Raw genomic sequence first — 26066 nt, 5'->3', positions numbered from 1 at the left:
AAAAATATTTTTCCATGAAATATTTCAAGATCTGGTTAGATTTTATCCCAAAAGGGACTGATTATTTTCATTTGGATACACTGGTAGAAGCACTAACTCATGATTATCCAGAAGGATATGGATTATGATAAACCTGGCTCTCCATAAATAATCCAAAATTCCATTGGGAAACAGCCTCAACATCATCTCCCAAAAAGCCTGTTACCAGGGCTGTTCAATAAAGAGAATGGTTAATTATTTTGAAGTTTTTTTCCTGGTTTTAATCTACTCTGGCAGAGTTATGAATGATTTCAGCCCAGAACATATATGGAACATATGCTATAAACAGAGCCCACATGTTTGGAGTAGAATTTTTTAAAAACAGAGAGATCAACGATCTTTCTTTCTAAAAGGTTTATATTCATTCTGAGAGCCAAACATAGAAGCAAAAATTACATTTTTAAAAGTTACTAAGTATAAATTAATATAGGCTAACTGCATAAAAGTGCTGAGAGACTAGAGTAATATTTGAGGAAATGACTAATGAGGGAAATGATTCACTTTCTTATCACGCACACTGGTATAATCTAAAAGTAGAATTATTGAACACTAAAAACAATAGGGTGGATTCCTGTCTGATTGATTCAGAGTACTTTGAGAGATTAAATACTTAGGTGAGTTCAAGAGAATCAGTAGCATGTACAGTATTACACATCTGTTTATGCTTTCCAAAACCTTTTAACAGTTTCCTCTACTTAAAAGACAAATTCTAGCCTATTAAGTAGTGTGTACTCTCATTGATAGCAAACAAAATTACAATTGAAAATAAGGAACTAAGGGGAAAGCGGAGCACAGTGGCATTTCTAATCCTTAGTAATAGCTTTAGAGGTGACACTAAACTGAACTTGTGTAAAAGATTGTCATTGATTGTAATTGCAGGATTAAGGAGAAATAATACAAACTACTTTTGTAGAGTGGTAGGTTATAGGTTGTAAACTATGACCCAGATACATAACCTGGGAGTAAAGGAAACATTTGACAGCAGAGTACAGAAAGGGGCTTTGGTCAGGACACCAGGTTGGAACCCTCACTGAGTTTAGATAAATTACTTAACAGCTTTAAGCCTCACTTTCGCCATATATAATTTGATGAGAATAATAATGCTTGCTAACAGGACTTTTGGAAAGATTTAATAAGTTACATAGAGCATTTAGCATAGGGCCTGGTACATGGTAAGCATTAAAGAAATGTTGGCCATTATAATAATAATGATCATTGTTGTTATTGTTACAAATGATCTACTGATATTCACTCAGCAAATATTCATTGAGCTCTGTGTGAGAGTCTGTGCCAAGTCCTGCATGTGGAAAAACCAATAAGACATAGACATTGTCTTCAGGGAGCTCGCTCTGTTCTAGCTGGTGGAGGAAACAAATGTGCATGCCCAACTGTAAAGCAATAAGATAGATATCTTCTATGGGAAGGACTTTGGAGGCTGAAATGATAGAAAACAATGATCTCTCACCACAGTGGCACTGTCAGAAGCAAAAGACTGGACTGTGGTCTGCTCCCATATTATAATATTTTGATTCTTTTTTTATTCTATTTTTAAAATTCAGGAATGACACACATACAGTGCACAAACCTTTTGTGAATAGCTTGCTGAATATTTACACATGTATATACCCATTTAACTTCCACTAGATCAAAATTAGCCCATTTCCAGCATCCTAGAATGTTCCCTCACCCTTTCCCAATCATTCCCTCCCCCAGAGGTAACTACCATTCTGACTCCTGTCACCATAGATAAATCTTGTCTCTTTTGAGCTTCAAGTAAATAAAATCACATAGTCAATACTTTGGTTCTTATCTGAGCTGAAAAGGGGGATAAGAAGAACAGGACCAATATAATCAATTTCTAAGAAGTAAAAAGTTTTACTGATGAATACATGTTTGCCTGTATCTCCCAATCAGGCAGTCTTATGAAAACTATACAGAAAGTCTGATCAGAATGAGAAGGAACCTGAAACATGTTTAAGGTCATTGGGGCATACTAGTAACTACCACTTAGAATACCAATTAGAAAGCACAGATTTCCCCATGAACAGTGGTCTCAAGGGTGTTACCTTTGTTCAGCCCAGCCAAAGAGATGAGAGCTGGAAGAATCAGGAAGGGGGATTTGGGGACATCTCCCTGAGAAGCCAATCAGAAGATCTTTGCCACTTGGGGGACAGAGGCCGCCTGGGGTTGGGTGACTTGTGAAATAAATTTTTAAAGAAACAAGCCTCTCACTGCAGGCTGACTCCACCTTCTCCGAGCTTGCTTTCGTTGGGGATTCACTTTCTTTCTTTGGTCCTGGAAGTGTGTGGGCAAAGAAGACAGGTTGGAAGGCTAGAGTAGACATAGATCCCCTCACGCACACAGCCTAAGGAAAGAGCCAGGTGGAGCATTCACAGCATTCTTACGTTTTCCTCCTGTTCAGGTTATTACTGTGGGACTGTGACGATCGGAGCTATAGCTACTACGTCGAGGTTTCCACCAACCAGCAGCAGTGGACCATGGTAGCCGACAGAACTAAAGTCACCTGCAAGTAAGTTACATCCTTCATGAATTTATACCACTTTAAAAGACAGTCTTTCCACTAGATTCAGAAGGTTCCAATGAAGATTCATGGAGTCACCAAATTGTATTCTTATTTGGAGGTTAAAACATTCTGATGATCCTTTACTTCAGTTTTGACTATTAAGTACTTGGATGAGAATTTACTTTATATGACCAAAGAAGCATCTCTTATTTTGTGGTTTTAACTTAACTTTTAAAAATGGCATGTATCTAAGCAGGGAAAAGAAAGATACTTTCCACATGCAATCCTCTCTCAGGCCCTCCCCCCACATCCCATACTACCCCTTCGGGACTTTTTTCTTCCTTAGTGATTTTTGCTGATGCAATACATACTTTAGTAGTATTCTGAGACTCTCACCTATTCCCCACCCTCATATCATTCTCAGGGTTACCTTTAAATATTTATTTCATCTCCATGTTTGTTACACTGTTACCTAAACTAAGGAAAGTTTGTATCTTAGGTCTCCTGTGGGAAACACAAACATTTCATGCATATGGCATTGGGGCTCTGTTTGACCTTACTTGGTTATGGGTGAAGCCAGGCAGAAGGATTTTGAGTTCTGACCAGCTTAGAATCATGCTAAGAATGAATGTAACCACCACTCAGATTGAAATGAGCACATCTGCAGCATCCTAGAAGGTTCCCTCATACCTTTTCCCAGTCATTGCCTGAAAAAAGCTCAGTGCCTTTTTGTGTAGAGTCAGATGCTGTGGGAGGCAAGATAAAGCAAATAGCTGAGATTTCTTTTTTTTATTTTAATTGAGATATGATTCCCATACCATAGAATTCACCCTTTTAAACTGTACAATTTAGAGGTTTTTAGTATGTTCAGAGTTGTGCCATCATCATGACTATCTACTGTTCCAAAACATTTCACCACCCCAGATAGAAACCTCCTGCCCATTAGCAGTCTCCCCATTTCCCTCCAGAGCCCACAGCCCCAGCACCCAGTAATCTGCTTTCTGTCGCTCTGGATTTACGTATTCTGGACGTTTCATATAAATGGAATCATATAGTATGTGATCTTTTGCTCCAGCCTCCTTTCACTTAGTATAATGTTTTCAGGGTTCATTCATGTTATAGCATGTATCAGTACTTCATTTCCTTTTTATGACTGAATAGTATTCCATAATATAGGAATATATATAGCACATTTTGTTTATCCATTTATCAGCTGATGAACAGTTGAATTGTTTCTGCTTTTTGGCTATTATGAGTATTGCTGCTATGAACATTCCTGTACAAGTTTTTGTGTGAACATATGTTTTCAGTTCTCTTGTATATATACCTATGAGTGGAATTGTTGGGTCTTATAGTAACTCTGTGTTTAAGTTTTTGAGGAACTGCCAAACTTGTCCACAACAGCTGTACCATTTTGCATTCCTACCAGCAGTGTAACAAGGTTTCAATTTATCCACATTCTTGCCAGTACTTGTTACTGTCTTTTTGTTCATAGCCGTCCTAGTGGGAGTGAAGTAGCATCTCATAGTGGTTTTGATTTGCATTTTCCTGATGGCTAATGATGTTGAACATCTTTTCAAGATTTCATAATAGCATTAATGATGGCTTGTTTGATGCAATGTCTGACATCCTCACCATTATTATTATAGTAATTTAATAGCATGTTTGTATTGGTTAGGGTAACATTTGCTGCTGTAACAAATAGTGGCTTCAATATGTCAGTGGCTTAACACAATAGTGTACTTCTCAGTCATGAGTATTCCTAGTTGTCAAGTGGCTCTTCACAGATGATTGAGGAACCCAGGTGTCTTCCTTCTTGTGGTTCTGCCATCATCTAGGGCCTCATCAGCATCATTTGCATCTAGCTGATAGATGGGGAAAGAGCAGAGAGAAGGTAAACCTGGATCTGAACAGCCTTGGCCTGGGTATAGTAAACATCACTTCCACTTGCATCCCACTGGGGAGAACTAGTCAGTTGCCACACTAGATGCTAGTAGGACTAGGAAACATAGTCAGCTCCTGGCTGGGCAGCCACTTCTCAGTGGATCACAGATCTTGTAGCCATCTCTACCATACCAGAAGAAAACTAACAATTATTTAGTGACTAGTATTCCTTTACCTGCATGTATTTTATCTTATTCTGTCCTGAATACAAGATACCTTGTGTGGGATATTGTCCTCATTTTATAAAAGAGAGAATGAAGGGCTCTTTCTCCGGTACCACATTCCCTCCTAGAACCCAAAGCATTGCTAAACCAAGGTGGATGATGAACACTGGGAAATGAAGTGATTCACTTATTTCCAAGCTCCCAGAACCCTTTTTATACACTAGGAAGGCCTTCAAGGCCCATGAACAACCACCCATTTATCTTTCCAGAGTCATTGCTTATTGGGTATACAGCTCACAAACCAGACCCTCTCTTCCTCATCTTTTACACATCTCACTGGTTACCATCACCCATCTCTTCTGTCATTTTATGAGTTATAAATTGGATTCGTCATCTCTTTTATGTCCCCCTGTTGAAGGTGTTATACAATTGGGTTTTCAACAAGAACTGGTTGACTAACTACTGACAAGGTACATATCATAATGATTTTATATTTATTTAAATGGGTTTTTCTTGATTCAAAAACCCATTCACTCATTAGATCCTCTCCCAGTAGCCTTGCATTAAGTCATCAGCATCTTTTTTTTTTCTCTTTTTAATTTTTTGTTTCCATTAGTTGGTGGGTTTCAATAATATAAGTGTTTTTAACCTTATATGTTAGCACTTAGATACTATAGCAGTAAGTGTTTTACAAATTAATAAATAATATATTAGAAGAACAAGAGTAATAGCAAGAAGGCGAGTGCCTGTTAATCCTCTAGGAATCAATGGAGCCAAAGGTTATGCTTTAATGTTTATAGACATAACCTGAATCTATTGTGCCTCCCATTTTTGAGTTAGTTCTTAGAAGATGTATTGGTTGGCCAACAAGTTCGTTCGGGTTTTCCTGTAACATCTTATGGAAGATATGTAGATGATAAAAGAAGAAAGCCTTTCCTTTTGAACTAATGTACTCCAGGGCAGTCCTCAAGAGAGGATCCTATTAGCTTCAAGTATTGTAGCCTGTTTTTTTTGTGTGTGTGTGGTACGTGTGCCTCTCACTGTTGTGGCCTCTCCCGTTGCGGAGCACAGGCTCCAGACGTGCAGGCTCAGCGGCCATGGCTCACGGGCCCAGCTGCTCCGCGGCATGTGGGATCTTCCCAGACTGGGGCACGAACTCGTGTCCCCTGCATCGGCAGGTGGACTCTCAACCACTGCGCCACCAGGGAAGCCCTGTAGCCTGTTTTTTAGTGAAGTAAAGTATGCAAGTCATGTTATAAATGAAATTCTATAGGACCATTAGAAATCAATAGCCCTGCCTCTTGATAGCATTCTGCCTAGTCAAGAAATCAGAGGACAAATTTTTGCTGTCCTCTGAAAAAGACCTAGGGAGTGAGATTCTCCAATGTCTTCCTATAAATTCCTGCTCCTGGATTAGTAGTTTCCTTTTTTGGCCTGCTACAGTCGGAGTTTCAGGATAAAGGCTCATTTTCTATCACAGATAATCCTGTTTTTGTATTGACTGATTTGGGGTGTTCCCCAGCTTATTGAGATGTAATTGATATATAACATTGTACAAGGTTAGACTGTACAACACAATGATTTGGTAGATGTATATATTGCGAAATGATCACCACAGCAAGTTTACCATCCATCACCTCACCTAGTTATAGTTTTATTTCTAATGGTGAGAACTTTTAAGATCTACTCTCTTAGTAACTTTGAAATATACAAATGTACTGTTAACGATAGTCACCGTGCTGTACATTACATCCCAAGAACGTATTTATCTTATAATAGGAAGTTTGTACCTTTTAACCACCTTCTCCCATTTCCCTCACCCCGCCCCCCCAGCACCTGGCAACCATCAGTCTGTTCTGTTTTTATGAGTTTGTTTGTTTAGATTTCACATATAAGTGAGATCATACAATATTTGTCTTTCTCTGTCTGAGTTACTTCACTTAGCATAATGCCCTCAAGGTTTATATATGTTTTCACAAATGTATCAGCTGTTTTGTTTATTTATTTTTTTATTATTTTTTTTTTAATTAATTTATTTTATTTTTATTTTTGGCTGTGTTGGGTCTTCGTTGCTGTGCGCGGGCTTTCTCTAGTTGCGGCGAGTGAGGGCTACTCTTCGTTGTGGTGTGCAGGCTTCTCATTATAGTGGCTTCTCTTGTTGCGGAGCACGGGCTCTAGGTGCGTGGGCTTCAGTAGTTGTGGCGCGTGGGCTCAGTAGTTGTTGCTCATGGGCTCAAGAGCGCAGGCTCAGTAGTTGTGGCGCATGGGCTTAGTTGCTCCGTGGCATGTGGGATTTTCCCGGACCACGGCTCGAACCCGTGTCCCCTGCATTGGCAGGCGGATTCTTAACCAGTGCACCACCAGGGAACCCCCTATCAGCTGATTTTATAAAATTACTTTTTGTTCTCTTTTTTCACATAATCTTCCTGTACCTTTTAACCTTATTTCACTTTTTTTAGAAAATAAATTATTTATTTTTGTCTGCGTTGGGTCTTTGTTGCTGTGCGCAGGCTTTCTGTGGTTGCGGCGAGCGAGGGCTATTCTTCATTGCAGTGCACGGACTTCTCATTGCGGTGGCTTCTCTTGTTGCGGAACCCGGGCTCTAGGCATGCGGGCTTCCGTAGTTGTGGCTCGTGGGCTCTAGAGCGCAGGCTCGGTAGTTGTGGCGCACGGGCTTAGTTGCGCCACAGCATGTGGGATCTTCCCGGACCAGGGCTTGAACCCGTGTCCCCTACATTGGCAGGTGGATTCTTAACCACTGTGCAACCCGGGAACTCCCTTATTTCACTTTTTAATCGTTGATTCCTTTTCTCTACTGTCTTCTAAATTGCTGAACCCTAAATCTGTGTCAGTACAGTAAAATACTAACATCAGTTTTTCTTTTTTTATTATAAATGTAAAACATGCCCATGGAAAGTTATTTTCAACAGTCCAAAAAGATATAAGTGAAAAGTAAATTTTTACCCTCCCATCTTCTTCTGTTTCATTCCTCAGAAGTAACTACTTTTGACTTTTTTTAGTTTTTATAACTTCTCAATTATAAATAATATTTTTATATCTCTATTTATCAACTTCACTAACTCCTTGGTATAAAAATAAATGAGGAATTTAGCTCACTTAACCACTCCTCATTTTTTGTTATGTTTTTCTTTTTAGTTCTACTATTACTTACCTTTTAAAATTAAACAATGTACTTAAACCTCTATTTTTTGATCCATCAGTTGTGGATAGTGTATTTTGACTCCCTACTATGTTAGTAAAGAAATTACTACCCCTACATTTCCTTCTGTCTCTCCCCATCTGTTAGCTGTCCCACCTCATTGACATTGTGAAGATTTATGATATTATTTTCTGTTTTTTTTAATTTATTTAAATCTTCCATGTGTTGGCTATAAACTGATCCTGAAAAGGGAAAACCACTAAGAACTCATTATAATATTATGATTATATGAACATTGCTCCCTACAGATCTAGTAATTCATTGGCTCTGTAGTGAGGGAAATGCTGTTCAACGTCACTGAACTTGTGCCCCTCTTGGAAGAATTGTACTGTGTTCAGATCACAGATTTGATTTTCTTACAAGTACTCAGAAGTACTCCACAAATGATAAATAACTAGCTTCATATTAGCCAGCTTTTTGTTTTCCTGGAGTTCCTAATTGCCTCTTTTTCCTGTTACAGAAGTTCTGAAGCATACTTTTGTTTGCTGGTTAATTTTTTCCCCTTTTTTTAATTGACGTATAGTTGATGTACAATATTACATAAGTTACAGGTGTACAATATAGTGATTCACAATTTTTAAAGGTTATACTCTATTTGTAGTTATAAAATATTGTCTATATTCCCTGTGTTGTACAGTATATTCTTGCAGCTTATCTTATACGTAATAGTTTGTACCTCTTAGTTCCCTACCCCATATGGTCCCTCCTCCCCTCCCCACTGGTAATGACTAGTTTGTTTTCTGTATCTTTTTTTTTATTATTATTTTAAAAATTTAAAAAATTTTTTGGCTGCATTGGGTCTTCGTTGCTACACACGGGCTTTCTCTAGTTGTGGTGAGTGGGGGCTATTCTGTTGCAGTGCGTGGGCTTCTCACTGAGGTGGCTTCTCTTGTTGCAGAGCACGGGCTCTAGGTGCGCAGGCTTCAGTAGTTGCAGCACACAGCCCTAGAGTGTGCAGGCTTCAGTAGTTGTGGCGTGTGGGCTCAGTAGTTGTGGCGCATGGGCTTAGTTGCTCCACAGCATGTGGGATCTTCCCAGACCAGGGATCAAACCCGTGTCCCCTGTACTGGCAGGAGGATTCTTAACCACTGCGCCACCAGGGAAGTCCCTCTTCTCTGTATCTTTGAGTCTGTTTTTTTTCTTTCACTAGCTTGTTGTATTTTTTAGATTCCACATATAAGTGATATCTTACGGTATTTGTCTTTCTCTGTCTGACTTACTTCACTTAGCATAATATCCTCCAAGTCCATCCATGTTGTTGCAAATGGCAAGATTTCATCCTTTTTTATGACTGAGTAGTACTCCATTTTGTGTGTGTGTGTGTGTGTGTGTGTGTGTGTGTGTGTGTGTGTATCACAGCTTCTTTATCCATTCTTCTGTTGATGGACACTTAGGTTGCTTCCATATCTTGACAATTATAAATAATGCTGCTATGAACATTGGGGTGCATGTATCATTTTGAATTAGTGGCTTTGTTTTTTTCGGATATATACCCAGGAGTGGAATTGCTGTGTCATATGGTAGTTCTATCTTTAGTTTTTTGAGAAACCTCCATACTGTTTTCCACAGTGGCTGCAGCAGTTTACATCACATCATTGGTTAATTTTTGAACAGACTGCTTCCTAGGCCTACTCTACAGCTGTGATCTTTTTGTAGAATGTGGGTAAAGGGGTAATAAAACCCTTTTTCCTTTCCAGGAGATATTGTCCTTTGGCCCAGTTACCTTTCTAGATCTCTTCCCCTGAAAATCTGATCGAAGTGGAATGTCAGCTGGGTTATTAGGCAACATTGCTTATGATAAAAATCACCCCTGATTGGTCAATTGCATCTGGCTGGGAGGACTTTTAATATCTGGTTGGAAGTCATAGCTTTGGGTTTCCTGAGTGTGATGACTTGTGACTAGACATGTCCCTCATGAAAGTTCTGGGATCTGTGTTTATGGAACTGTTATAAGAGATATGATTTTCAATTTGAAATATAAGGCTTCTAGGCCAGAGAGGCCCACACCTGCCCAGAGTAAGTCTTATACACTCACCTGAGCTGTGTCACTTGCATGCCAGCAGGAATGACTCCTGTACATTTGTATGGACTGCTACAAGGACTCCCCCTGAGGAGGAATGCCTGCTGCTACCCTGGTGGCACACTGTCTTTTCTCTTCTCTCTCCTGGGTGAGAGAAAGCCAAATATGACTTGATTGGGTCTTAGTTAAGAAGATCCCTTATGAGCATTGCACAGAGTAAAGCTATAGGTAATTTCTTCAGAAAGGGTATGTGGAAGGCAAATTTTCAGAATACTTGCATACCTGAATCATAGTTTAACTGGGTGTACAGTTCAGTTCCTTCAGAATTTTGAAAGCTTGGATTTATTGCCATCTATCATCTAATGTTGCTGATGAGAAATCTGATATAATCAGATTCTTATTCTTTGTAGTAATTTGTTTTTCCCTATAGAAGCCTTTAGGATCTTCTCTTCATCCTTGGAGGTCTTAAATTTCACACTGGTATGGCTGGATGTGGGTTGTTTTTCTTCCATCCTGCTCAGTTTGCTATTATATGGAAATCTGCCCAATTCCCCTCAGATTTATGAATAATGTTTCATCCACCTACCATTTTCTAGAAATTCAACAAAATCTTGATTTGCTAATAGCCTTCTTTTGAGTTTGCAATACTATTATGAAGGTGTCTCCTTTGTACTTCTTTGATGTCACCTCACTGGTTTCCAGGAAGGGAGCAAGGTAAATGTGCCTATAATGTTGGCCATCTTGAACTTGCAGTCCCAGAAGCTCTACTGCATGGGCTATTGATACTCCCCAGTGACCCCACATCCTTTACCTTTCCTTCCTTGTGCCTGGCTGCATTTCTCCTGTGTTATGCAGCTGTCTTGTTTTCTGCCAGCATGTGCTCCCTACATATTGACCTCCTACATGTTCATTTTTTAACTGTTTCTTCACTTTGTCTTGGTTCCATTGACTAATAATTCTGTCTGCCAAAGTGTTAGTGATGTAGGCCATCATCTTTCCAAGACTGTGCCCCCTTGGCAAACATTTTGGCAAATATAAAAAATTAGATATAAAAAATTGGGTAATACTGAAGATTTTCTTTTTCCACTTGAGATTTCTGTGGTCCTATTCTGGAACTACCTAGTGTCTCTAGATTTTAGGCTGATTTTCTCACAGACTGTCCATCTGCCTGCCAGATATACTAACCAGATTTCCTTTTATGTAAGTTTTCTTCCCTAGCCTAAGTGGTCATTAAAATGACGTTGTAAAGAGTTTTTAGGGAATTCCCTGGCAGTGCAGTGGTTAGGACTCCGAGCTCTCACTGCCAAGGGCCTGGGTTCGATCCCTGGTTAGGGAACTAAAATCCCATAAGCCATGTGGCATGGCCAAGAAAAACCAAAAAAACAAAAGAAACAGAGTTTTTAATAACTTAAGAAAATACTTATACAAGATTTTTTTAAACAGGATACAAAATTATAGAATTATAATCACAAGTAGAAAAAAAAACAATGGAAGAAGAAAGCCAGAAGAAAATATGCCAAAATGTTAATAATGGTTGACTTTGTATATTGGGATTAGGGAAATTATTTCTAGTTTCCTACATTTTTGACCAATTTACATGTACTTCTTTTAAAATCAAAAGGAAAACTTTATTTGAAAAAGATTTTTTTTTTCTAGATGCTGCCATAAATGTCTTGTAGAGATTTGTCCTTGACATTATTTGAGTAGCATATGCTGGCAGAGTGGCATGGTTTATTTACTGTCAGCAATAAATTAAAGAAATTAAATAAGTGCTGTACATAGCAATATCCTAGTAGCTTTTCAGAACCTTGAAGCCACTTACCCTAAGCACAAGTACTTCCCTGAAAAGGACACCTGAGCCACACTTTTCCTTATGCTTCTCCCCTTGGGCCTCTCAGAGCCCAGTTCTCCAAGAGTACTTCTTCCTTTCGTCTTTCCCCAGGACTTCAGAAGTCCATTTCCACTTGGGTTTCCCCACTCAGAGGGGCCTGGCTTACTTGAGACCATGGAACACTACCTTGGATCAGGCAATCTCTATAGCATCCTAACTTTAGAAAGTTTCTCCCCTGGGCCTTCCCTGAGAAGCACTTTGACAGTCTCTATGTCACCTGGAAAGGCCTCTGTAAGGACAGCTCGTCTGCTCCCTGTACTTCAGCCTGACAGTATTCCTATCTGAGAAGCAGTGTGTCCCCTTTGCTGAATGTTCTGTCATTTAGTCCTGGGGAGGGGCAACATTCTGTTCTGGGGTCTGTTTCTATTTATTCACTAGGAATCTTAGAATGAGAAGTCATGTTTCTTTCTCTAAGTGCTGCAGTGGTTGAGGACAACGGGATAAATGAAAGGTGGAGAGCCACAGCCTCAGTAAACTCTGCCAAAGTGTAGCAAGATTGAAAAATGGGACATTTAAACCTAGACTGTTTATTTACCTTGCTGCATCTTCTTTGCCACTGTTAATGATAAAGTTGAAAAAGCTTCTTTTCCACCAGCTTTGTTTCTTAGGCTGGCACCTAACAAAATGAAAATCTTGGGTTGGTTCCAGGAGTTCACTGCTAATCATGTGACCTGGGGTTGTGTGTAGAGGGATTGGGGTCACTAATGTGATGCAATAGAAAGAAAGTGGGATTTAATGGAGAAAATAACTTCACCTTTGAGACCGCTGATGAGAAGAAGTTCCTGTTCAGTGTCAAGTTTTAGTTTCCAGGATGGGATTGCAGATCTTGGCTGTTGCATAGGTCCTGTATTGAAATATTACCATTCTTTGTGAGTCTACTGTGGTAATGGGTGGGCTGCCCTCCTCAGATCCCCTTCCCTGAGCCGTTGGAGGGGTGTGCTTGCTGCTCCTTCTTGAAGCGTGAGCCAGTTAATGGGCTCTGGTTATGTAATTGTCACTTTTAAAATGTTCGATGGAGATTTTATTTTTCTCTTTTCATACTTAATTCCATTTCTCTACACAGCATTTGACAGCAATGAAAAAAGCTAGTCATGTTCTTTCCTGTGTGTTTTTTTTTTAAAGGGCAAACATTGGTGTTAATTTTGTCAAGAGTTTTAGAACTTGAATGATAGAGAAACATGTATCTGTAAGAGGAATGGCAAAAAAAAAAAAGAAAAAAAAATAACAGAATTCAGATAAAACACAGAGGATAAGTCTGGTACTAGGCAGACCCCTGTGTTAATGATGAGGTATCAGAGCCTGCCTTGTGGAAGGCATCTATCTGTTAGACCAGACTTGGAAACACTTGTTAATCACACTTTTGTTTATGGGGTTATGAAGTAGCTGGAGTAGATGAATATTTTGGAATAAAAAACATCAAAAGGGAGTCAGTCACTTATCCTTGCATGTCTAGAGAAGGGATTTACCTTTTGTATTACAGAAACTTTTTAAGGAAAAGTTTACCCCTGTGTTGGAAGCCACATGGAAAGTAGATTTTGATGCTAAGTGTGTGAACTGAGTTGTAAGTTTAGAGCTATCGGCAGGTTCTGTGGACCACCAGTGGAGAGGCTTCTCCCCACCCAGAACATTAGACAGGTGACGGCTCTGGAAGGAAATGAAGTCCCCTTGGATAGCCAATGATCAGGAGAGAAAAGCTGAGAGCTCTTTTCCCTCTTCCTTGCTTAACCCAGGAGCCTTGTTATTCTGTGAGGATAATAATTTTTCCATGCCTGTTATTTAAAAAAAAAATGAGGCATGCCTCAATAAAACTTTCTCAGTGAGCTGTGTGAGTACACTTAAAATGTACATAGTCAGAAAGATTTTTCTTTTTTATGGAAATAGCTTTCATATTAATATTATAGTCCAGATGACAAAGATACGTCAAGACCACCTAGTCCAACTACCTTCATCTGTCTCCTCTCTCCTCTGCTCTGCTAACTGACCCCTCGACATTCTCTCTGTACCCTCCCTCAAGTTTACCTCACTTACTGTAGCCAGAGTGGCATTTTTCAAGTACAACTCTTGTACTGTATCTGCTTAGAACCCTTAACTGGCTTCCCATTGCTTTCTGGATAAAGACCATGATTCTTCACGTGGCCTAGAGGGCCTATACAACCTGCCCCCCTCCTGCCTCTCCAGACTTACTCTGCATCACCCTCCCTGTGCTCCCCATGTTCACATCAGCCTAGCTTCCTCTCACATCCCACCACATGTCATACTCTGTCCTCCCACAGAGCTTTTGCACGTGCCATGGCCTCTCTCTGGAGCCCACACCCCTGCCCTTTGTCTGGTTAACCCTTATTATCCTTTTGTTCTCAGCTCAAGTCCACTTTCTCAGGAAGTCTGCCCTGACCACCTGTGGCGACCATTGTTTGTTATTCCCTCTCAGAGAACCGAGCTTCTTTCCTTTGCAGCTGATACTACAGTTTGCACTGACACTTTGCTTAGCAAGGTTATTAAATTACTGTTGTTCTTCCCCTATAGAATGGAAGCACCATCAGAGCAGGGATTTAGTCTGTTTCACTCACTCTTAGCCATGGTTGCCTAGCAAGGACCTAGCACTTGTATTGTTTGAATGAATGAATGGCTGAGTGCTACCACTCTGTCTCCAATCATGCATGCGTGTTGGTTTCTTCTGTCCTCCTTCTGTCTGGAGCTCTGGTCATCACAGGGCTCAATCAGGACCTCTGTCCATCCCAGCTCAGTTGCTGCCACACAGAACAAGGAAGAGTTTGTGGGAGAAAATAAAAGTCGCTTGTTGCCCTGATAATGTAGTCCTTGTAGACTAGAAATGTGTCTTCCCAGCATCCTGTTATTAATCGATTATTGATCTGTCATCCTTGATTCATTTATAGTCTTATTCCACAGCTTCAATTATTGCCAGAGTTTAGTTTTCTCTGGTCTCCACCATCTATCCTTGCCCCTCAAGTTAATGACTTGGATCCCCCAGTAACAGTTTATCACTTGAGATTGGTTACTGGCTGGAAGTCCATTACTTTTATTTGTAAACACTCACAGAGAGAGTAGAGTTTTTCTTTATGGAGGAGCTGAGTGCTTTAAAAACTGTTTGCCAGCTGTGTCCCTTTTACTTTGGAAATTGATTTGATTTAAAATCCCAAATTTGAAAGGTTAATATGTTTCAGTTGTTTCTCTGGATTTTCAGAGTAAAAGGTTAAAAAAGAAAAAAAAAAAATTGGCCTTAATCTCTGAGGAGGAGCTCTAAACCACTTGGTAAGGCACTCCGTGTGCTTCTCCTAGCAGGGTTAGAGTTTGTTCCCCAGAACAGATCTCACTCTGGGACCCTGGAGCTCTGGATCCCTCCCGTAGTTTTAGGATGGCTTTCAGAGAGTCCAGAGAGGTGCTTGGGAGGCACCCGCCCCTCCTTACCATGACCAACCCTTGATTAACCCCTTCACTGAGGCATTGCCAATAATACAGTGCAGTCTGCCCCCCTCCCCTGGGCCTCTAGTCAGAGTCACAAAACCCTGAGTAGGCAAGCAAACTGGGCACCTAAAGACACCAGAGTAACAGTTGTCATAGAAATCCACTTATTAAAATGAATGGTCAGCATGTGATCTGCAAAAAAGGAAAGCAGAGCCTATTTGTTGGTCAGTGAACAAACGCAGCAGGAAGGAAAGTCAGTGTAGTTTTGACCATATCTTCTAAGAATGACCTGCCTCAGTTTGTCCTGGGTTGGAATGAGAACTGCTGTCTTGGTAATCATGCCATGATTAACGCTGACTCAGCTGAATCCCAGAGTGCTAAGAGGCTGGTGTTTTCTTCCTAGGTTAAAGAATAGAAAGTGGGGGGAAAGTGTTCCTGTGAATTCAGGTGTCCAGCATGCACATAGAATTAATTTTTAGAGCTAAAAGGGCACTCTTCCTTTACTATCTGATTTATTTTCTTGGCTTCAGGGGTCTTTTCCATTCATATTTTCTATTAAATGTTGGCCCCTTCTAGAATGGCTTCTCAAACTCAGTTTGTCTAAACCTTGGCTCATCATCATTTTTCCCTATAAAGCAGCCCCTCTCTTGATGTCCCTGCTCATGTTGGTGGTAGTACAACTTCTCCAGGCCATCTCTTACCCCTTGGTTCTTTCTTCTTTGCCTTCCACAGCCAGTCAAGTACCATGTCTTTTGTTTTACACCATGTCTTCCTTTATTTCTATTCCCTATGTTGCTTCCATCTTAATTCAGACCTTCATACCTCTCTCCCAGAATATTATAGTGGCCTCGAGTGGACTTCCCTTGATCTATACTCTGCATCCGTTGCTGTTCCGGTGTCTGGAACACTGTTGCTGGGTTCGTCTGGCTGTGATTTCTTATTCCCCTGTACAGGCACCTCCAGTGCCTGAGAAAAGCCTCAGATCCTTGCCTGGGTCATCTTCTATTTCTGTATGACCAGCTTTCCCCAAACTTCTTGTTTTCAAATATTCTGTCCCGCTGTTAAACCTCATGCCCAGATTTCAAATATATAATTACCATATCTCTCTGACTCTTGCCAAACTTTCTAACTTTTGTCTCTTTAATTCTGTCTTTACAGGTATCCTACTTAACTTTCAGTCTGGTCCAACTACTATTGCCAAATAAGTCAGTGTTTTAGATCAGCTAATTATCTTTATTTCCGCTGGCTGATCTTCATGTCTCTACCCATCCTCTGTTCCCTTCAAGACCCAGCTAGAAATGCTCTGTGAGTTCTTCCTTGATCTTTCTCCTCCCGAATGCAAGTAACTGCTCCATTAGCTGTATGCCCACTGTAACTTGTTTACATCTAAGTTGATAACATTCACTTTTTCTTAGATCTGTTTCAGAGAAGGGAGGAAATAAGGGGCTAGGCTGGGAGGAAGTTTGCTTTTTAAAAATCTAGCCATTTTTCAAGGTGCAATGGCATCTCCCCCACCCCCCGCAGAAGTATAGGGCCAGATTTTCTCAGAGTAGCCTCTACAGTAGTTCATAGGTCTGTAATCAAGTCCATAGCCCGACCAACTTTGAGGCATATTTGTTGAGTGACCCTAGTAGGTAGAGGCTACCTTGTAAAGGAAAATACTGAGGAACCAGGAAGACATTTCTCCTCTGAAGGAACTTACAGACTCTATACAACTTCTGAATGTTTGGGAGCCATCGCAACACACACACACCCCCCACACACACCCCACCCCACCCCCACACACAGAATGTAAAATATAAAACAGGATCCTATAATCATAAAATATTGTGACTCAAAGTACCTTGGAAATCATAGTCCAAGCCTCTCAGTTTACACATGAGCCTCTCAGTTTACACATAGTCCAAGCTTCTCAGTTGACACAAGCCTCTCAGTTTACACTTGACTTTCCCAAGTCCTCATCTAATGAAAGGGTCCAGATCTCCTGATTCTGAGTCCCCTTTTCCCAGAATTTTGCGTGACCTATAAGACCATGGTAAAAAACAGACATATAAGGGCTGTAAGAATATAGACATGGTCAGAAAGTGGCATGGGGTTAGGGAAATTTTTCTGGAAAAAAACATTTGAACCTACCCACCTACTACTGGCCTACATGGTAGCTGAGAAAACTGGTAATTTCCCAACCAAAGGGACCTATGAACTTCAGATTTAAGAATCAGATAGACATACAAGTCAGAAATAGACTCATCTTCAAGAAGGTATGATGAGAACTATAGATTACAAAGAAATCCACTTGCATTTTCATATAATTTCCTACATTGCTATCACTACTACTTCCTCCACACAGTATTAATTTGACCAGCTTACTAATGTTTAATCTAATCTAATGTTTGTAATGAGCACTTGTATCATAATTCATACTTTAAAACTTGATTTTAAAAGTATAGTCTCTAAACCAGATTACCTAGGTCTTCATTATCCAGGTTTAGAGTTATTAGCCTCTGTTTTTCTTCCCTTTTTCTTCCTATTGCCTACTTTTAAAAAAAATCGTTACATTGTTCATTAAGCTATTTATTAGACTGTTTCCTTCTACCAAAAGAGACTTGCATGTGTGTTTTTCCTCTGTTTTAAGCCAAGATCTATGAAGCATATTTTCCCCACAGTTGACATTTTCTTTTCATGATCCCTTGACATGGAATGTAAGTGAATTTCACCATGGTGGTTGTAAATTATGTACTGAGTTGTCAGTAATAAACATTTCTTACAAAGTTTTAAAGTGTAGTTTTAGAGTGGTGATCATCTGGAATTGCACACATTTACCAGATGTTTTGGAAGGAGTTAGTGAGTGCTTTCTGCTCACACACTTTTCACCTCTGTATCCAAATCTATGCAACAGTTCAGAGCCCACGTAAAAACACCTAAACTGAGCAAAAGAATGTTTGTGCTCTTAGTGACGTGGCTGCACAGTCTTGACCAGGAAGGAGTGGTGAGTAGTCACCTTGTTCGTCCTTCTACCTCCAGGCAGAGTTGCAATTAAACTCGTCCCAGAATGTTCATGGTTTTCCTCTGGTGAAAAACTCTGGATAATACCCCTTACTTCCTCATCTCCAGTTCATGCTGCGGGGCGGGGGGGGGGGGGGATGCTCAGGCAAAGGAGGGCAGCAGACATGTTGGTACTGCTGGTGTCAGATGCAAGTAACTTGTTTGTATTGTTCTTGTTACCTTCCTAATTCTTTAGGGAGTTACCAAATTCTCTGTAGGATTTGGCAATGGATATATAGGCATACTAGAAATTCACACTGCTGGAGCTTTGAAATGTGTAGTCTTTTCTCTAGGGTGTGTTGGGGGTGGGGGAAGGAGGGGCTCATGGAAGCTTGGCTATTTGTTTCACATTTCTGAAACTCTTCAATTCATTTTTCCTAATTAAAATAAAAATCCAAACCTATACTCATCTAACGTTGAGATCCCAGGTTTAAACTAACAAGAGGATATGATTCCAAAGTCCATGTTCTCACAGTACCAGTGAGCCCCTGTATCACAGCCTCTGCCTGTTTGTAAGTGCTTCAGGTAGATTAATTGAAGACCTCAAATGCTCAGATATGTGGCTGTATTGCGCTGCGAGGACAGAGAGCCACAGTAACGTCTCGTAATCAAGTTTTTAGTAAGACATGGCATGTGCTGTGACCTACAATTACAAATTCATTCAATTTGGGATTTCTAGTCTGGTTTTCAAATTTATACCTTCACATTGCATTAATATCATATTCTTACATTAATATTAATTACCTTTATAAATTTCTGAGGAGATGAGAAGGGAGGACAGGGCACAGTCTTCTAAGCCATTCATATTTGTGGATGGAACAATGGATTTTCTTGGGCACAATTTCCTTAAGTTGCTTCCTTAAGTAAGATTATCATTCAACTCATATTGAATCATTGCCCTGCTAAAACCCCCAATTCGTGGGACACAGGCCCATGTTAACTCAAAACCATGTTATTGATCCATCCATAACTTAGCAGATATGTTTTTGCCACTGCTCTAGGTCAGGCCCTGTGCTGCGTGCTTCCCTCCTCTCATGGGCTTGTCAGCTAAGCTTTCCCAGTCAGCTCGGGACCAGTAGTAACTGAGGGGCCTTGATCCAAATGTAAATAGAGGCATTTGTGGATTCTGACATACTTAGCTAGTCCAAATCTTCTCTGAGTGAATCAGTAGGGGTGACATTTATGGGAGCAAGCAGCATGCTAAATCTGGAAACACATACTACATAGATGGGAGTGAGCTTGGCCTTGGTGGATAAATAAAGATCACTCGTTCTCCCTTCATCCTGCTAGAGGGAAGTTCAAGTGTGCCTTTGAGCAGAGAAGATCTTCCTGGAGATGGCAGAATTGCAGCCTGCACACTCAGCCCATCCACTTCTTTGTTACCTTTGTACTGGAAACAATAACCTCAGTCATAGGGAGGCTGAGCAAATTGAGCATGTTTTGTTGCATGCCTGTGCCAGTGCTCTGGCTGCCCTCTCTGATGATAAGTGTGATGTTCAGTTTGTAATGAGCACTTGTAGCTTCTGTAAACTGTGTAATACCATATAATAAGTAGTAATTTTCCACTTATCCTTGATAACAGGAGTTTTCTGCTTGGCTTTTAGCGATAGCCAAAATGTGAGTGGTTTTTTCCCCCCTCACCATATGATGGATTTCCAGAGGCATCTTTTTTCACAAGCTAGATTGACAAGTTGTTTTCCAAGTGTGTCCAAAATGTGTAATAGCTAATCTTGCCTTTAAAAAGTCAAAGTCAAATAAAATGGTTCTGAAGTAGCCATGTATAATAAAATGACTATATACATTCTTAAGCTTGTTTTAGCTGTCTCCTGGCTGTGCTCTTCCTCAAGGGATTAGTAGCTTGAAGCTTAGCCCAGTAGCTTGGATGATAAAACTGCCATGTCTCAAGTTATTGTTTTAAGTTTCCTGAAAGACATTATATCTTAAGTATAAGGTAAACTCGCCCAAGATAACTTTGGTGCCCTTTCTGCTGTTATGCTGTGTATTCTTCTCCCCCGAGTCACACACTGTCCAGATTGGTTGGAGTTCTTGCTCTGATTTCCTTTTTTAATCATTGGGAAATACTTTCAGAAAAGAAATGGACACAGCTTTACATTGTAAACCTTCTTACCTCCATTTAAAGTCATCCCTTGACTTTCCCTTGATGCTCAGAACACCGTAAAATTCAGTGTTTTTCTGTAATAAGTTAAGACTGCTTTTTCATCAGACTGTCTTCTCCCTTTCTGAGATACAGCTGGCATTATCTATTCATTCATTTATTTCTGTAGGCCTCTTGGTAACCACTTACCCCTATCAGATGGCTTGAGCAAGACCAGCAGCTGTTGATTTTGTGATATCAGGGAAGTCTTATGAATCATGTTGATGGGAGCCTTGGTACTTCCATGATCACTGGGCACTACATTTTATCTGTCACAGAGCTGGCTTTCCTGCAGATTTCTTGCCTGGGACTTCGGTGTGTCTGACTTGCTAAAACTAGGATATCAGTGAACAGTGGCAACTAAGATGCAGAATTTGCTTGAGCTGACCTCACTTAAAAGATGATTGTGCCTTTTTGGCACAAAAAGTTGGATTTGGGGCTTCCCTGGTGGTGCAGTGGTTGAGAGTCCGCCTGCCGATGCAGGGGACACGGGTTCGTGCCCTGGTCCGGGAAGATCCCACATGCCACGGAGCGGCTAGGCCCGTGAGCTGTGGCTGCTGAGCCTGTGCGTCCAGAGCCTGTGCTCTGCAACGGGAGAGGCCACAACAGTGAGAGGCTCGCGTACCGCAAAAAAAAAAAAAAAAAAAAAAAGTTGGATTTGTTCATCAGAATGACTGATCCTCTCTGTGTGCAGAGCTCTGTATGGGGTTATAAAGAAAAGAGAGGATAGACCACTTGCCTGTAGTCTAGCTCAGAAACAACATACACATCAAAAAAGACTCTCCTATCAGCTGACTCTTTCCAAGTGTCACCTAAAAAGCAAACTGAGGTTGAATAATTCTTTGTTTCCCATGGCTGCTTAAAAATTCATTCAAATCACAGAAGAATTAGTGTGCAGTTTATGAAGAAAGTTTATTAGAACTGAAAAGCAAGCAAGTCACACTTTTACAGACTTAGGATGGTGATCGGCAAGTTGTGGCAGACGTGTGCTTGGGCAGGGACCTGGCTTCTTACAGACACCAGCATTTCCAGCAGTGCTCAGAAAAAGTGCTTCCCTCCCATTTGGTACATCTATACTCTCGTCGCCCTTTGCTTCTCAGATCTGAATCCAGATACACCATCTCAATGGCTCTGGAGTCTGGGGAGCTATTGTTTTGTGTTCTTCCTCCCTCAGGGCCTTCCACTGAAAGGCTCCCCTGCATGTGGAAATGAATCGACTCTGCACATAAATGCTCTGACTCAGGTGGAAGCAGTCTTTTAATCAAACACCAATAGAACAAACCATTCTCTACTGAAATCTCTGGAGTTGTGGTATCACTGATGCCCACATTTTCCAGTTGTTTCCTAGGATTTGATATCTAGCCCAGCAAGTTGTCTTTGGGGTTTACTTAGATCAGTGTAATTAAATTAGAATTTACAGTCTTGTGATCCTTCTACTTAGGAATTTTACACGGAGACCCACCCCGATGCAGACTGAACATTGTGTGTTGGCAGTCAGTCATGATCAGAATGAGGGTCTTTACTTTAAAGCAGGAGTGGTTTACCCTACATTTGATTTGAATGTTACTGTTTAGCTTCTGTTAGGATGTTGGCTATTTGGCTTTCAGGTTTGGGCATAGCTTCCCAAGTTGTTTGAAATGATGTCACAGACCAGTGTTCTCCTTTAGAAATGTATACATCACATGATTTGTTCATTTTAGTACAGTGAAAAGTAAAGTAACAGGGGGAAAGCTATGGAAAACTCAGGATTGTATTTTCAAAGAGAGAACCTAAAATTTGTACCACTGTTTCCAATTCCTGGTCTCTATGCTGTTTGGAAAGGGAGCTGAGGAGGAAAAGCACATAATGGAGAGCGAATGGGGAAAAGGGTGTAGGGAAGCAATGTGAAAGCCGTTGTCATAGTTATTATTTCTTAAATGAGGCACGCCTTTCCTTTAAGAACGTCTAACTTATGTCTTCCTGAGAAATGAGAATTCTGGCTTGTAAAGAGATCCAGAGTCTCGGGCCCCATTCAGCACCCTTATACCCAGTGCTGAGGCCTGCCTTCCCTTTTCCCTCAGGGCAGGGATCTTTCAGTGTCATTTTGCCCAAGGAGTCTGTGGGCAGCACTGCATGTCAGTATCATTGGTTTCCTTGTGTGGTTTGTTTTATGCATTTGAAACCATTCTGAGAAGGGGTTCATAAGCTTTGCCAGACTGCCAGAGAGATCCGAGGCACAAAAAAAAAGGGAAGGTCTAAGTGTCAAATGAATACTCACATATGAAAACCTTTGGATAAAGCAGGCATTTTGAAAAAATAGGAAGCACGGGTTTACAAACATCTTTGTTATCGTGTTTTTTCCTTACCTGATTTCTACTTGATCTCCCATGACCTTGTCCATCTGGGGCGCACCATAGGTCTGGGGCCATTTGCCGCTAAGATGAGCACGTCAAGCTCATCTTCGTCACTGACCTCTTCATCTTAAACCTTGAAGTGTAGTGACCTCAGTTGTTACACTTCAGCCAGTGTTCCTGGGAGCCAAACGAAGTTCTTTGCAGTGGAACCTGAGACCTCCTCCCCAGGCTCAGATTTCAGAAGCAGTTCTCTCTTTGGAGCTGCATTTGCATTTGCACAGAAATCCTGAAGGTTTGTTCTAAGAGATCAGGGGTGGGGGTGGGGAAATGAGGCCACCCCTGGCTTCACTTCAGCCCTCGCTCTGATCCTCCAGGCCTGCCTGCCTTCTTTCAGGACTCCTTCTGTACTGACAGGAGAATACAGTATCTACCTGCTGGAAGCTTGTGCAGACCTTTATCATTCAACCCATTTTATGAAGTGCAGTTGACCCTAGAACAACACGGGGGTTGATCCACAAATAACTTATAGTCAGCCCTCTGTACCCACAGTTCCTACACATCCGGGTATTCAACAAACCCCAGACTGTGTCATGCTATGGTATTTACTATTGAAAAATATCCACGTATAAGTGGACCCTTGCAGTTCACACCCACATTGTTCAAAGGTCAACTGTTCCTACTATGAGGTTGGTGCTATGCCAGACAAAAGTCCACCTGACCACAAAGTTCAAGAGCCCGTAGGAGTGGGCTGACGCTTGCAGTGTGGCTGCCCCAGGTGACTGCCCCACCCCCAAGGAAAGTTGACCCTGGTGGAGGAAATAACACAGGCATGGATGTGAAAGCCTGTGTTGGAATTGTTTGTTGTAAATGTAAAATGGTTTCAAGCTCAGCCTTTATATTAGTGATTATGTTCTTGAAATATTTACCAGTATCTTGCCATCAGAAAGAAAAGTGTGTAGTGTGGCAACATTAACTGCACATGAGTGAAGTAAAACAGGCAAAATTTAAATCCCTGGACTAGAAACCAGGAAGCCTGGCTCTCAGCCTCGGTTCTGTCACTGATTGGCTGAGCATCCTTCAGCAAGCCCTTCACTCTCCCTCTACCTCTGTCTCTACAGCTGTAAAACACCACTCCTAAAATGAGGCTCAGTGCTGGACTCCCAGGGCTGTTTTAATTAAAATAGTACAGTTTATTGTTATATTATCAATAGAAACGTGAAACAGTTATGTAAAACATAAAATCCATCATACTTTTCTAAAGTTCCTTCTAATTTTTATGTACCGTTGTTCTAAAGTTCTACTGGATAGTGTATTGTTTGGACAGATATAGAGATACCAACATATATGTGTGCTATACATATAAAACATATGTGTGTGAGCTTTTAACTCTTACATATGAGGTAGAATCAACCCCTGTAGCTGCTTCTCTGCATCTCCTTAGGTCTGGACTCCAGGATTTACTGTCATATACCTGTGCCTAGATGGCCATAATGACCTCCATCTCTAGAGAAAAGCTGACAATCTCACATAGTCTTATTGGAAAGTGGAAAATTATAATAACAACAAACTGAAATGCATTAAATACTTTTGAGCTTCCTGGAGATGGAGACTGTAACATGTATAGTTAAATTATATTTGAAAGAAATATAGTCATGTGGAACAACAAATAAAGGTGCTGAATGAAGCACAGGTCAGAGGAGTTGGTGTTGAAAGAAGGGTCAGGAAGTTCACCTTTTACTCCAGAAATCACTGAGAACATATCTGCCTGGAAGCCTTTTCCTAATGAACCGTTAACATCCATTAAATGTTGGGTGTGCATTAAAAATGTCCTAATATTTGTATTTTTAGCATTGATACAGTGGTATCAGTTAAAATAATCAGCCCTTGCCTGTAATCTAAAAGTCTTATCCTTACTCTTACGTTTTTAGAAGGCAGATGTTTTAAAACTGATTTGAAAATCAGATTTGCCCTTCAGTGATTTCATTTGGAAGAAACATAGAAGTAAACATTATAAAGAAGGCTTTTCAGTACATTATGCATGCAAATGTGGCAGCCAAATTCAGATTCACAGCGAAGGTGGATGACTGCTCTGGTTGAGAAAGGTTGAGTTGTCTAAATGAATACAAAGGTCATCGACACACGGATTGTGCTTTTTTTGTCACTTAGTAGCAAGGCTGTTGCTTTATGTTTAACTCTACCTGCCAAAGGTAAGATTTGAAAGGCTGGGGCAGGCAAAGTGAGGCCTGTTGAAACAGTCTGTAGTGTGCTCTTATCCAGCCCTTGCTCTCTGCCTAGCGCTGTGCTGGATGCAACAGGTTCGGGTTAAGGGGGGTTTGGGGTCTTCCCAGAATACCCCACTGCTGATGTGGAGAATCTGGAGGCTGTGGGCATAGAAATTCAATACGTGCTGCAAAGACAATTTCTGATACATTTATAGGTTTGTCTGACCCCTCAAGAGTCAGGGGCTATGTCTTTGAATCACCAAAACAGCAGAGAGCGTGGCATGTGGTAGGAGCTTAGGAGCTTAGAAATGATCCATATACAAATGAATGAATGAACTTTTGGATGAATGAGTGGTTATATTTTGGGGGCAATTTATTATTTTTTAATGGAATTGTAACAGATTGTTCAGACTTACAGTGAATTAGATAAAGGTTATCACTATGGTAGAACGGAAAAAGAGATTTAGACTAATCCGAACCAAATTCTTGCTCTCTGTCCTGAAGATCAAAAACTTGAGCCCTCCTGCAGGTCTGGAGAGAAGAAGTCTCGCATCTAAGGAAGTGTGACCACCCTGCCTAAAATTTGAATTAAAAACCCAGTTGGCCCAGCTCCTCAGTGGGTGGATTCAGGAAGAGGCTGGTTTCCCAGGGTGAGCAGAGCATCCCCTGGGAAGGGCTAGCTAGAATGGGCGGGGCTCAGCCTGGGCGTTAGGAGGAAGCCTGACCTCTTTATGTGATTCTAATCCATGCTCCAGAGAGACTCATTTAAAAAGGCCTCATTAGCCACCATCACCCTGATACCAAAACCAGATAAAGATACTACAAAAAAAAGAAAATTACAGACCAATATCACTGATGAATATGGTGATATGCAAAAATCCTCAACAAAATACTAGCAAACAGAATCCAACAACACATTAAAAGTATCATACACCATGATCAAGTGGGATTTATCCCAGGGATGCAAGGATTCTTCAATATACACAAATCAATCAATGTGATACACCATATTAGCAAATTGAAGAAGAAAAATCATATGATCATCTCAATAGATGAAGAAAAAGCTTTTGACAAAATTCAACACCCATT

General features: G+C 40.7%; 1 protein-coding gene across 4 annotated transcripts in view; it reads left to right on the top strand.

Moving 5' to 3' along the window:
- BTBD9 (BTB domain containing 9) overlaps positions 1-26066 on the top strand; it is a 420550-nt gene that overhangs the window by 340197 nt on the left and 54287 nt on the right. For all 4 annotated transcript variants that reach the window (XR_014295455.1, XM_082637820.1, XM_082637818.1 and 1 more), the window contains exon 9: positions 2462-2569. Coding sequence is in view for 3 of the 4 variants with exons in the window: in XM_082637820.1 (XP_082493946.1) it covers positions 2462-2569 (108 nt within the window). In the remaining variant the exon portion in view is untranslated. The remainder of the gene's footprint in view (positions 1-2461; positions 2570-26066) is intronic.

This window comes from Mesoplodon mirus (assembly GCF_964341445.2).
Source record: "Mesoplodon mirus genome assembly, chromosome: 12".
Classification (NCBI taxonomy): Eukaryota; Metazoa; Chordata; class Mammalia; order Artiodactyla; family Ziphiidae; genus Mesoplodon; species Mesoplodon mirus.
The sequence above is the reverse complement of the archived record's forward strand: the minus strand, read 5'-3'. Positions and strand labels throughout refer to the sequence as shown.